A 12,740-nucleotide genomic window follows, 5' to 3' on the forward strand; every position below is an offset into this window, starting at 1 on the left:
ACTTTTTTTATGACCCGACTTGTGATGCTTCTTCTGCGGTACGCTGCATGTCCTCAGAACTAAGTTTGAGATGGGAACAGTCAAAACTGGCAAATTGAGCTGCAGTTATAAAGAAGTATTGACCTGTGGCTTGGAATGATTCAGGACTGTGGTTTACTTCAACTGTGTAGTAAAAACTCTTTAAATTATTAGCTGCCAAAGAAAAGAAAAACAAAAAAATCCCAACTAACCTACAAATCATTGCACTAAAAGAGGAAATGAGCCAGTGGGGTTTTCAAAATGTAACTTCTCTCAGTCAGCAGCTTTAACTTCCACTGCCTCAGAAATCAAACTGCATAAACAAACATGGAAAGTTTGCGTACATGTAACATGTGTTGAGCAAGATTGTAAATAAGCCTATATGGGTTCACAAGCCTACGGAAACATCTTAAACAAGAAAAAAAAAAGGCAATAAAGATGCCAGCCCCAGTCCCTGCCACCACAGATAAACTACAATAATAATAAAAACAATGATGCAACATGTTTCAGAGAAATGAAACAGTGAGAAGCAGATAATATGCAACAGTGATATACACACATTTTGACTGAAAGATTGCATTTAAAAGAGCAACAACACAAGACATCCAAACAGGACAGTGTCTTCTCTTGTTCATACAGGTGCTCCTTTGACGTCCATGTTTATGAGTCTGCCAGGCTTTTGTTGTCACATGATGAATGGTGTCGTTTACTCGACGGTCACAGACTTGGCCAGGTTTCTTGGACAGTCCACCTGAATTTAAATAACAAAGCAGCCGTACAAAATACACATCAAATAAAATAGCTGTTGACTAAATGCTCCCAAATAAATTATTATGCATGATTTAATAAAATCCCCAACAAAAACACTTTACAGTGACAGTCGTCAATACCACAGCTTCTCAGTACTACTCTCATGATTTCTAATTTACTTGGGAGAGCACTTAAGAGGGTAGATGTGTGTGGGAGCTGTGTCACATAAATGTTTGCTTCTACAGGGATGCGTCGCCCAGACATCCCTCTTAAGTCCTCTAAAAGCAGTGTCAACACAGACTGTATTTATGCTCTTTATGTTTACTTTGACCTTTAGTGTTCTATACAACAAATTCAGTCAATTACACCAAAGCTGAAATTTCTAATTCAATCCTGTCTAACCAATAAGCAGAAGATAGAAAAATTATCACCATTCACACAATTAATAGTAGCAACCTCAAGACATGTCTTAAAGGTGAGCAAAGCTAAGGAGATGGTTGTGGACCCTAGATCAGCGGGGAATCACTGTCCTTACATGATGGATGCACTGATCAAGCCTGCTCATGCAAATACTTCATGTCCATTCAGAAAACATAAGCTGCGTCTTTTAAGCTGACTTTTTCAAGTTTTAAGATGACTCCTATGACCTGTGACACTCGGATTTTCATCTTGGTGACAACTGAAGTTATTAGCTAGGATAATGACTACAGAATAAATGTTTGTTTTTGTCTTCAGATACAGATGAAAGCAGTAACTCGAGTCTCGACCAGCAAACACTTTGCTGGTTAGACTGAAGGAGCAGTACTTACGTCGTAACCTCTGAGAACAGCCAGGTGGAAGGACAGCAGCTGCAGAGGGATAACGCTCAGGATGCCCTGCAGGCAGTCCACACAGTGAGGCACTTTGATGGTGCGGCAGGAATTTTTGATAGTCTCATGGTCATCTCTGTCACAAATCACAATGGGACGGCCCTGTAAATCAAACAGACTTTAAATGTCATCTAAATATGTGTCCCAAAAAGCTTAAAAATGTTTGGCTTTTCCCCAGATGATTTTCACATATTTTAAACCCACATCTGCAACAGATTACAGAGAGCGCTGATGTCACGCTGAAGCAGCCCTTCCCTTGTATTAGCTAAAGTGAAGGAGCAGAGGTGCAGCACAGACAAGACTGAGAAAATGTGCTGTGGTCACCAAATGCTCAGGATTGTTGAAATTAACCATTTATATAATGCAGGTTTGAACTTCACATGTTCTTAAAGGTCCCATATTATGCAAAATTCACTTTTTAATGGTTTTGGAACAGTCATACTGGCCCCCCCGCATGTGTAGGAGACCCGTAAGTGTGAAACTCTTTCTGGCGCTCTCTCTCCCCCCTGCTCCACCTCTAGGGAAGTAAGCGCTGAAATGAGCTTGTTTGAAAGCGTGTACGTTATGACGTCATAAGGGACAATAACCACTCCCCACTGAGCGATGGACCCGTCTACCGGCTCTCAAAGCCCGCCCTCTAAAAATCACCTAGCGCCCAGTGTTTTTCTCTCTTCGGCAACCCTCGTTAGCGGACATGGCTAAGCGACAGAAGCACTGTTCTGTTTGTGGCTGCATAAATGAACACGAAAACGTTTTTTTACTTCCATCCACTGAACCCACAAGGACTGAGTGGATTAATTTTATTTTTGGAGGAAATGTACCCGGAAAACTTCCAAAGGTTTTGCATGTCTGTGGCCAGCATTTCAAAGAGGACTGTTTCCACAACATGGGGGCATGGAAAGCAGGCTTCGCCAACCGTTTGAAGCTGAAGCCAGGTTCAATACCAACTGTCCGTGACACAGCTGGAGAGGTAAGAGCTGGCAGTTATTTTATCGTTTCGGCCTTATTAGTCTGATAGCTTGAAAATATATTAACCTGTCAATCACCTCATGACGGGCGATGCAATGGGCGGAGCCAACAGCTGAGCTGCTCCACCAGGGTTCCGCCCACCATAAACGGCACATTTCTGAAGCTGCTAAAAAGAGGGAGGTGAAGAGAAGCCGCTGCACTCAAACTGAGGGTCGATTTGTCCATACCATGGCGGAAATATTTCATTTAGATATTAATGAATGGTCTCAGATTGGGAATAAAGTGTATAATATGGGACCTTTAAGTTTTCAATGAACAGAGTGCGTTCTTATTTTGAAATGGTTGGCTTCTAGATTTCCAACAGAGGTCAACATCTGACGTGTGTGTTTCTACCTGGCGGGCAACAACTTGCTGCAGGGCGTTCTGACATTTAATGTAGGTGTGGTCTCTCATGATGATCATGATAACCGGCATGAGTTTATCCACCAGAGCCAGTGGACCGTGTTTCAGCTCTCCTGCCAGGATGCCCTCTGAGTGCATGTATGTGATTTCCTTGATTTTCTACAAAGGATGAAAATCAGGTACAGATTAAGAAAATAAGTGCTGACATTTTTATTATTTTCAAACATTAAACCTCACTCCAGCTCTGCAGAAACACTGTTTCTCTAAAATTGTTATTAGCTTTATTTCAGTGTTTCCAGCACTCCTGCTGCAGATAAAGAGAAACATAAATGGGAGATACCTACAATAGAAGGGAAAAAAGAGAAACAACCAGATAAATCAGCTTGTAAATAAGGTGGTATTTGCTTACCAGCGCTCCTTCCAAGCAGGTTGCATAATGGTAGCCTCTGCCCATGATCAGTACACTCTTCTGCTGATATAACTCTGTTGCCAACTTCTGGATTTCATCATCCAAACTGAGAACCTCCTTGATGAGATCTAATAAGTAACAGAAAATCATTTTGTTTTTCTTTTTTTTAGTGAGTGAAGGTTGACTGTAACCAAGTTTTAAACATCCCATGCATGACTTAAAATAAAATGTATGGCTGATTCTGCTGCTGATGGCACATGCTGTACTTGTACACCACCACATGAGGGACACGTGAGTACAAAGTGTAGATAGCCATGTGACATACTGTTACAAAGAACTCAATTAGCTTATTATGTTGGGCAGCAACTGAGAGTAGAAAGCCCTTCCTCACTAATTAGGAGCACGCCATCATAGGCTTTAGATCCAGGGATGCACGGAATGGCCCACAGTCAAAAAATGACAGCCTAGTCGTCTGATCCCTCTCTTGTTCCACAGCTTTTTCATCCAAGAAGCTTGTTTAAAACAACAATAATAATAATAATAATAATAATAATAATAATAATAATAATCTTATTACTTGCATATTCTTGATTTTGGTCTGATAGCTGGCAGTTCCATCTTTTTGCATTTCATTTTCACATGGTCTCAGAATTTCACTGACTGAACCAGATTACTTGTTGCTTGATTTACCTGGAAGCACTCTCAGACCTTGGATAATCTCCCGCCGTCTAGGCTGCACTGAAATTCTGTCATCGCACATCAAGAGTGCAAACATGATCAGGGCCACAAACTGACTGGTGTACGCCTGCAGGGAAAGAGGGAGAAGAGCTAATCAGTGATGTAAACTAATGTTTAAAAAACTTAATAAATGAAAGAATTTGGACCACCGCTGGACAATGAAACACTGCTTGCAGATTCTTGATTACAAAACATGCACCGTTTTGCAGCACCACACTAAACCCAAGGAGTATCAACAAGATCTTGACCTGGGCCTTTGGCACGGTTTGTGTGGCTCTGTGCTTCATGTTTGGGTAGTGTACTTACTAAAAATCCATACCAGGTAAGAAATAGAAAGAGAAGTGGATTTTTTTGATCCACTAAGCAGGTTTAACATAAATACAACTGAGCCTAGTTAAACCAAAGTTGCTATTCCAAGAACCCTCTGGGAGCAAATAAGATCACATTTAATAGCAATCTGATCAATCTGGAAATGTCACCACTCATACCCTCCAACAACCTCGACACTCTATGCCTGTCATCTTCATCATCAACATCAGCATTATAATCACTTACTGTCTTTGCTCCTTCTGGAGACTTTCCATGCCCATTTGGGTGATTTAATCTGTGTTTAAGTGAAGCCAAGTCAGTTAACAGCCCCCTTTAGACTAAGAAATACCAACACGTAGGGCCAGGAAAACAGCAGTAAAAATCTTTACACTATTTTATTCTCCAGATTGCATGTTACCTACAATCCTTTAGAACTTTGACAGTCCTCACAGTGGGCCCAAATGTAACACTATAACCATATATAGCTCAGCTGGCAGGGCATCTGTCTCCAATGCAGAAAACCAGAGTCTGAATCCCACAATGGACAAATATTAACACCTTCCTAAAGACCGTGGGTCTTTAGGCAAGACCCTTAACGATACTGCCTAACCATGTAAGTCGTTTTGGAGAAAAGCGTCTGCTACATGACTGTAGAATAGAATAGACACAAATGTCTCACACAGGCTAAGTTGTGAACTGGAAAACAAACTCTGTAACCCTACAAATTCCTTACGGATCTTGTTATGTAATTCATAAAGCTGATTTTTTCCAACTACTGTAATCTCATCTTCCAATAAAAAACGCCTTCACAAGATCACAATATATTGTCTTTATGCATCAACTTATTTCCTTATATCTGGAATAAGCTTGCAAAAACTTAAAACAACAAAAGAAAGAAAATAGACCCCAAGCAGATGAATTTAAGATTATTCAGCAGTTGAAATCAGCAGTGACACTCACTCTCCACTGATCTGATGAGAAAGGCTGGAAGTGTGTAGTGTTTGGTGAAGGTGGGTGTGGGTGTGTGGCCCAGTCAGCCAAGCTGTAAACGATGGCGTCTCTGAGACGTGCTTTGGGGCTTTGGAGCAGCGCAAGAGTCACTGAGCCAAGCCCAGACTGTGGAGTTGGGAAGGACCTGCTCTGTACTTGCTCTCTTTCTCTCTCTCTATACACACAAGCTGAGCCTTCTACTTCTCTGCTCCAAGTCCCAGCTGGAAAATGGTTTTTAGGGTGAGAAGTGGGAGAGGCAAGAGTTCCAGCTTTTACATGAGTCAAGATGACAAAATCAGGCTTCTTCAACTCCCTGTAGGATTACAGTTGAGGACAATGTCAGCTTCCAAAATGCAGGACCAGACTCACGATGGAGTTTTCATCTGGGTTTCAGTCAGTGTCAGTGGGCATTGAGTTCATCTGTGAGATGACAAATGGGTGTAGTTTCTTCAAGTCGAGAAAAAAAGGAGTCAGTTCATTCAAAATTATGAAATCATGTTTCTTCCATGCAAACATGTTTTGGTGTGGTTAAAAATGAGGAACACGTCCTAAGTCATAGAGAAACGTTGACGCTCTCATGGACACAGGAAAAGAAATGAACAGACTCCCACTCTCAAATAGGCAACAGCTTTCAAACAGAACTGTAACTAAGTGGTTATTTGGTCATTTACTGGTATGTTTTATGCAATGGTACAAGGAGTTACTAGCAAAGATGTATCAGTATTGGGTCAGATATTGGGAAGAAGTGTCAATTAACATTTGTATTGCAGCTTTATTTTTGTTTTCTAAGTGAATCTCTCTCTATTTTTTTTTTTTTTTGTAACTACATCACTGTATCTGATAAAAATGGTTTGTGGTGAAAACATTTCTATAAAATACAAAAACAAAAGTCCTTCAGTTGCAGAGAGGTGGATTACCTTGGTGCTGGCAACTCCAACCTCTGGTCCAGCATTGATATGGACTCCACAGTCAGTCTCCCTGGAGATGGAGCTGCCCACTGTGTTGGTGATGCCCACGGTCAGAGCCCCTCTCTCCTTGCTATAGCGCAAGGCCATGAGGCTGTCGGCAGTCTCTCCTGCAGTGTTAGCAGAAAAACATTGATAGGAAAACTGTTTTTGCAAATATGGGAGTCTGATTTGAGATTCAAAGAAAGACTGCAAGGCACACCAGAAAAAAAAGGATAAAGCCACACACCTGACTGGCTGATAAAGAAGCAGACATCGTCTCGGAAGACTGGTGTATTCCTGTCCAGGAAGTCGCTGGCCAACTCCACCATGACAGGCAGCTCAGTTAGTTCCTCCAGGACCTGACGGGTCTGGGAAGTGACAGAAGACAGCTTAGCACTGCTCTATTAAAATGAGCCTGCCCAGCTTAGAGCAGAGAATGTGCCAGGACTTAAACCTCTTATTTGCACCATTATACAGAGCTCACATTTCACATTAGTCAATCAATTGACAGCAGAGAGGAGGCGGTAAGGACTACTTACTGCTACTCCAGCATGGTAACTGGTGCCACAGGCAATAAGAATAAGTCTCCGACACCTCTGGATTTCTTTAATGTGGTCCTTTAGTCCACCAAGTGTCACTGAAAAGCAAAACAAGCAACTAATCAACCATCAGTCATTCAGAAATACCACCAAGATGCCAGACAATGACCAATGAGATACTCTACATGTGCTAATTTAGCTTGATTTCATGAATCTTCTCCCTCCTGGTAGGTGAAAGATTTAAGCATTCCGAATAAGAATAAAGTCACTCTTTGAACTTTTTTTTTTTTTACTTTGAAATTAAAATGGAGTGGTATGCAGAATAAAGATATGCCTCCATCAGGGTTCCTTTTGTAAAATGTGAGCATATCTGAGTGATAAACTAAATCTTGTTGATGAAAAGGGTACACAAAGAGAACTGATAAAATGTTTCTTTAACCTGAGTTGTTGTCAAAGTTGACTCTTCCTCTCATGGTGTTCACCACAGACTCTGGCTGCTCGAAGATCTCCTTCTGCATGAAGGAGCTGTAGTTGCCTGAGACACAAGGGTCAGATATCAGTGGAAAACCGCCAACACTAGTAAAATAGGCAAAAGCCTCTTAAGAACATGGTGAGGGACTTTATTTTTTATAAAGTGTGAGCCAACATGAGGTCACTTGAGAGAGGTCTTGTTGACACACATTAAGCTTCTGAAAACCACAATCCTCCAGGAGGAGCAGGAAAACATTTCACAGTGTTTAACTGATAGTCTGGCTTTACTGGAAAATGTAGGGAGTTCAGTCTAATTCTTGCTTCATGCAAATATTTGGAGCCACAGGACAACTCATCCACCAAACTGAATAAAACAAACACAAGACATCAGAGAGATACTGTTGTGCTATCAATAACAACTGTGGCAGTCTAAAATGTATGTGTTTTTCAGCCTGCCTCTGACAGCAATTTGGGTCACACAAATTAGGTTATTCAGCAGAAAGGCTCCAGAAAATGAGACGTGGAAAGAGGCTGAGTAATGACAGGACCACAAAGGAATGTCAAGGGAAGCCAGCTTTAGTTTCCCTCTGCCCTCTGCTGGACTACAGGGGAAAAGAGTTTGACAAGAAATGCCCCATTCAAAGCAGTGACATTTAGCAGAGCGTAGCAAAAAGTTACTTAATCTTGGGAATTGATTGCCTTTTTTCTTTGAAATAAAAAGCAAAAAATCTGCTGGATTGAGCTTCTAAAAAAAAAAAAAAAAAGGATTTACCACAAGATTTCAGAAACTAAATTGACTATCAACCTGTCTTAAAAAAACCCAAAAACATTTGACTCTCTCCTGGAACACAGTGAGGGCAGAATATGTAAACTGAGGATCGGAGGGGGAATGTGAAGGTGATAAGGTTCAGAAACTCAGGGCTCGTTTTAACAACAAGGATGACTTTCCTGGGGGGTGCAACTGATCCTGCAGGTTTGTAAGCACTTGGATGATAACAAAGATAACCCCAGGGAAAGCTGTAAAAAGCAAGCTGACCTCCATTAGCAGCTAGTCTCTCATTACTACTTACATGGGATAATAGGAGGGTTTGAGGCAAAATTACAAGGTTGCTTACAAGTGATTTATTTGCAAATATGAATTGTAGCAATAAATAATTAGGAGAAAATGCAACACAAAAGCCCGACTCTCTGCTCACCCTTCATGATCTGCTGCAGTTCCATTTGCAGGGTCTGAATGGCGCGGGCTGGGTAGTCTCCTGCCCTGCGCTTTATCCTGTGGATGGACAGCCGACCATCCATCACGGCAGCCACATCGTCGTCCTCCAGGAAGATTACCCGGTTTGTGTGTTCAATCACAGCACTGTCATGATATGACAGACATCAGTCAGAATCCACATTGAAATTGTGACTTATGTCCCATAGATAAAGCTAAGACAACTTGAGCTGGGTATCTGCAGTGCAGTATCTACTTACCTAGCATCAGAGGCAAAGTAGTACTCTACAGCTTTCTCATCTACAGGGAACAAGCAGGTGTCCTGGTCAGTCCTGGGAAGGGCGCTGCAGCTCTTCTTGTCTTTTCCAGCTTGGAAATAAAGGAAACAGGGACTTAGTCACATACAATGAAACATGGATAAATTAGAATAGGTACAGAAACGTTCAAGTACAGGAGCGGTAGAGCACAGGAATGTGATCTGTGGACAGCTTGTGATCACTGCGCACTCCAATCAGTAGAGGACTCCCTCTCCTTCAAAAACACAAAAGAAGATTTTGTACATTATATCTTATTTGAAGTGGCAAAGAAATGAGTTATCGTATTATTTCATGCAGTATATGTACTGACCTGTGTGTTCACATTTTAATAAACTTAAGACATTACTCAACAAAAATGATGTCTAATATCTCACTTTGACTACAGCCACATGAGCATACCTTGTGCCAACTGCCTCTCCAGGATAGTGGACACTCTTGAAGACCAGGGCAAATGCTCCCTCCTGGTAGGTGGAAGAACAACCGAGTTAGATTTTTTTTTTTCTTCTCCTATTACCTCTGTAGCACTGGTGGTCATTGGTATGTCCTTACCAGCTGTTGAGTCACACGTTCAACCAGTGTGGCAAAATTAATGTCATCATTCTCTCGGTTGTCATACATATACTTCACCAGCTTGGCAATGGTCTCTGTATCAGTGTCTGATTCAAAATCATAGCCTTTGCTCTCCTGTGAACATAAAAATGATAAATCCTGATTATATACCAGAAGGGATGAAATTAAGTGTACAATTAAAAAAAAGAAAGAAGAAAGAAAAAAACAAAGCATTTGCTCACCAAGAATTTCCTCAGGTCTTTGTAGTTGGTAATAATTCCATTGTGAATCACAATGAACTCTGCAAACCAAAAGGATTATTGTAAACTTTCAAATATCTGGATGGAGGCACACTGGTTAAAAACAAATTAGTTTAGCATCTTTAACCCAACCGACCATTGCTCTTGTCAGATCTCTGTGGGTGACTGTTAACTGGGCTGGGCACGCCGTGAGTGGCCCAGCGGGTGTGAGCAATGCCAAGGTGAACATCAAACTCCACATCCAAGTCGATATCCTGCTGTTCTAAAGATAAAACAAACAAAACCCAACGTATTTAGTTTACAAACTCTACCATAGCACAAACAATAAGAAATCAAACAAAAGTTGTTTTTTTATTATTATTATTAATTTTTGAAAAGTGAGAAACTTCCATTTCTGCTTACTGTGGATTTCTTCATCAAGAGCCTTCACTTTTCCACGCTGCTTGATCAGTTGGATAGTCTTGGCATTTGACTCCCACTCCTTGCCGTTGCCTCCATCAATTCCCACACCTAACAAGATCATAAAACTGAGTAATTACAGAAGAATATACACAGATCATCAGGTGTGACTGTTAAAAAATTTCCTGCTAAATGGACTACATTTAAATAAACTTTTGCTTACAAGTTCAACTGTTGTACATCAGAAAATTAGAGAACTTTTTAAAACATGTATTGAGCACATATCTTTTTCATAGACCCTCATACAATGAAGATACATCAGGGGCATTTGTAGGTTTCTTGACACTGAAACATGGACTGGAAAAGATGGGGACTGAACCACTTACAAGAACATGACTGCTCTCACTTCTGAACCATATCCAAACAAAATATTTCTACAATACATCATACAACACAGTCAAATCACTATCTACTGAGGGGTATTATCCAAATAAGTGGAGATAATTTTGGGGTTTATATGTATATAAAAAAATAATAATAATAAAAAAAAAGGTAGAGCATGATCTTATTCCTTATTTCTCACCAGCGGAGTCATAGCCTCTGTATTCCAGACGTCTCAGACCTTTAAGAAGGATCTCAAGGATGTCACGGCGAGTCCTTGGCACATGATAGTTGAGATAGGCAAAGATTCCTGGGGGAAAAATAAAACAACAATTTGACTAATTTAAGTGAAATACCAAGATAGTCTGTGCCCTACTGAATACATCAGAATACAACAACATTACAAATTCTTGTGTAGATTTTACTAAAATCCATACAAAGCAATTTTCATTGAATTTGGAGAGGCATTATTTGGTGAAGAAATCCTATTCTATTCTATTTATAATCCACTGTCAAAAAGTGGATGAGTACTAGTTGAGAAACCAGTCTTACACGAAAGGTTGTTTGCAGCAAGCCCTTACAAACTGTCTGTGTTGGGTAGGGGTGTGATTGCAGCCATAACAATAGACCAACAACAACAACCAAAAAGTTGCTCACTGTGTTATTTCCAATCACACTGATAGATGTTTGAGTAATATTACTAGATTAAATTAAAGTAATTGTGTTTCTATCATAAATCAAGACATGAGTCTTTCATTTTCACTTTCATAAATAATTATTACTTCTCGCAAACATCTGGCACCCTGTTCAATAGATAGCAGACACACTTAAGTAACAGGCAACATAAAAGACCAGAAGCAACCATGAAATACAGCTTGTTAAACAGCCAAGCGCTGCCAGATAAATGCAAATAAAGAACCTGTAGACCGCCAACAAATAGGACATTTATTCAGAGCAAGTGGCAGAGGGAGGCAGTGTGGGGCAAACGAAAAACACTGAACAGGGTAGACCTTTAATTCATAAGGAAGTTTAACAAGAGTAAATGTTAACTTGATCAAAGTGACAGTAGATACTAACAGTAAAGAATACAAACAGGCTTATCTGGTCTGATTGGTATAATGAGATTATGAACCGTAATGGTATCAGAAGTGAGTTACATACGCTTAAGAAACATCGCAACTCATTTCCAAGAAAGACATTAATCATATACGAAATTAAAGCTTAATCTCAAGTCTAAGGAAGCATTACACGAGTGTTACAACCTGAAATGACTTCTAGTTCAATTTTCTTCTCAGTACTGCAATTTAAGCATTCGGAGAATATAGGGTTGTGGCTGCACCCTTCACACAACAATAATAATAATAATTAAAAACAAAATCTGTGTAAAATAGATTTAGCTAGTGGAAAGTTCAGTAATGAGCGTACAGTAACCGCAGGTTTCATTAGCTCCATGACGTTAGCATAAAGAAAGGGGTGATTTTCCTCTGCCTTTCATATATTTTCTTACTGCCTGAATCACGCAAAAATCACCCACGGTCTGTAAAACAGAACAGGTAATAAAAGGCGCTGTTTTAAATTTAGCTGACTATCAGCATTAACAACACAAGCTCATGTTCGCTCACCAGACTCTGGTTAGCCACCATAGCTAGCCTTTAGCCTAAAACGACAATATACCAGCAATATTCCACTTTAATTTACCTTTTTACTTTAACTTAAAGAAAGCAATATATATTTATCTTAAAAAATATAAACGCAGAATAAATACATCACTCACCACACATGTCTACAGCTCAGTTGCCTGATTCCACTACTCAGATGTCGAGTAGCCGGGGACGTCTGTCAATATACCTCACCCCTTAGTTCACTGAGCCAACCGCGTTCCTCAAAGGCACCATCTGATTGGTCGAGCGGCCTGTCAATCGGATTGCACCCCCCAAACGCAACACTTCTGACGTGGCACCAGGATGCGATCCATGGGGCAGGGCAGCCCCTACATCCTGCTAGTGTCCATTCAGTAAGCCGTGAAATAACATCGCCACACAATGACTGACCTGTATTCCCTGCAATCCACCAGTGGATAAGAAATATGATATGGTAGTGCAGAAGTGAGTCATGGGGAAACAACTGTACAATATTTCTCATATATCCATTCTAAGTATATAATGGTGACATTTCTGTGAAATCCGGTGAAACCTTATACACTTATACAC

General features: G+C 40.5%; 1 protein-coding gene across 1 annotated transcript; it reads right to left on the reverse strand.

The window, feature by feature from the left end:
• Positions 1–700: 700 nt before the first annotated feature.
• Positions 701–12,441, reverse strand: gfpt1 (glutamine--fructose-6-phosphate transaminase 1). The gene is made up of 19 exons (XM_041998709.1): positions 12,305–12,441; positions 10,733–10,840; positions 10,153–10,260; positions 9,887–10,012; positions 9,733–9,791; positions 9,491–9,625; positions 9,341–9,402; positions 9,076–9,155; positions 8,885–8,993; positions 8,608–8,771; positions 7,380–7,475; positions 6,941–7,038; positions 6,649–6,769; positions 6,372–6,529; positions 4,108–4,222; positions 3,418–3,545; positions 3,000–3,167; positions 1,578–1,739; positions 701–769 (listed from the first exon to the last, which is right to left on the reverse strand). Exons 1-19 carry the CDS (start codon positions 12,309–12,311, stop codon positions 725–727), a joined length of 2,049 nt encoding a protein of 682 aa, XP_041854643.1. The 5' UTR covers positions 12,312–12,441; the 3' UTR covers positions 701–724.
• Between the last annotated feature and the right edge of the window lie 299 nt (positions 12,442–12,740).

This window comes from Melanotaenia boesemani, chromosome 11 (assembly GCF_017639745.1).
Source record: "Melanotaenia boesemani isolate fMelBoe1 chromosome 11, fMelBoe1.pri, whole genome shotgun sequence".
NCBI lineage: Eukaryota > Metazoa > Chordata > Actinopteri > Atheriniformes > Melanotaeniidae > Melanotaenia > Melanotaenia boesemani.

What these genes read in the sequence shown, in the direction of transcription:
- gfpt1 (XM_041998709.1), bottom strand. An exon ending in TCTTGATGAAGAAATCCACA is followed by an intron (nt 10,013 to 10,152) that starts GTAAGCAGAAAT and finishes TTTTATCTTTAG; the next exon opens with AACAGCAGGATATCGACTTG. An exon ending in GGAGAGGCAGTTGGCACAAG is followed by an intron (nt 9,156 to 9,340) that starts GTATGCTCATGT and finishes GTGTTTTTGAAG; the next exon opens with GAGAGGGAGTCCTCTACTGA.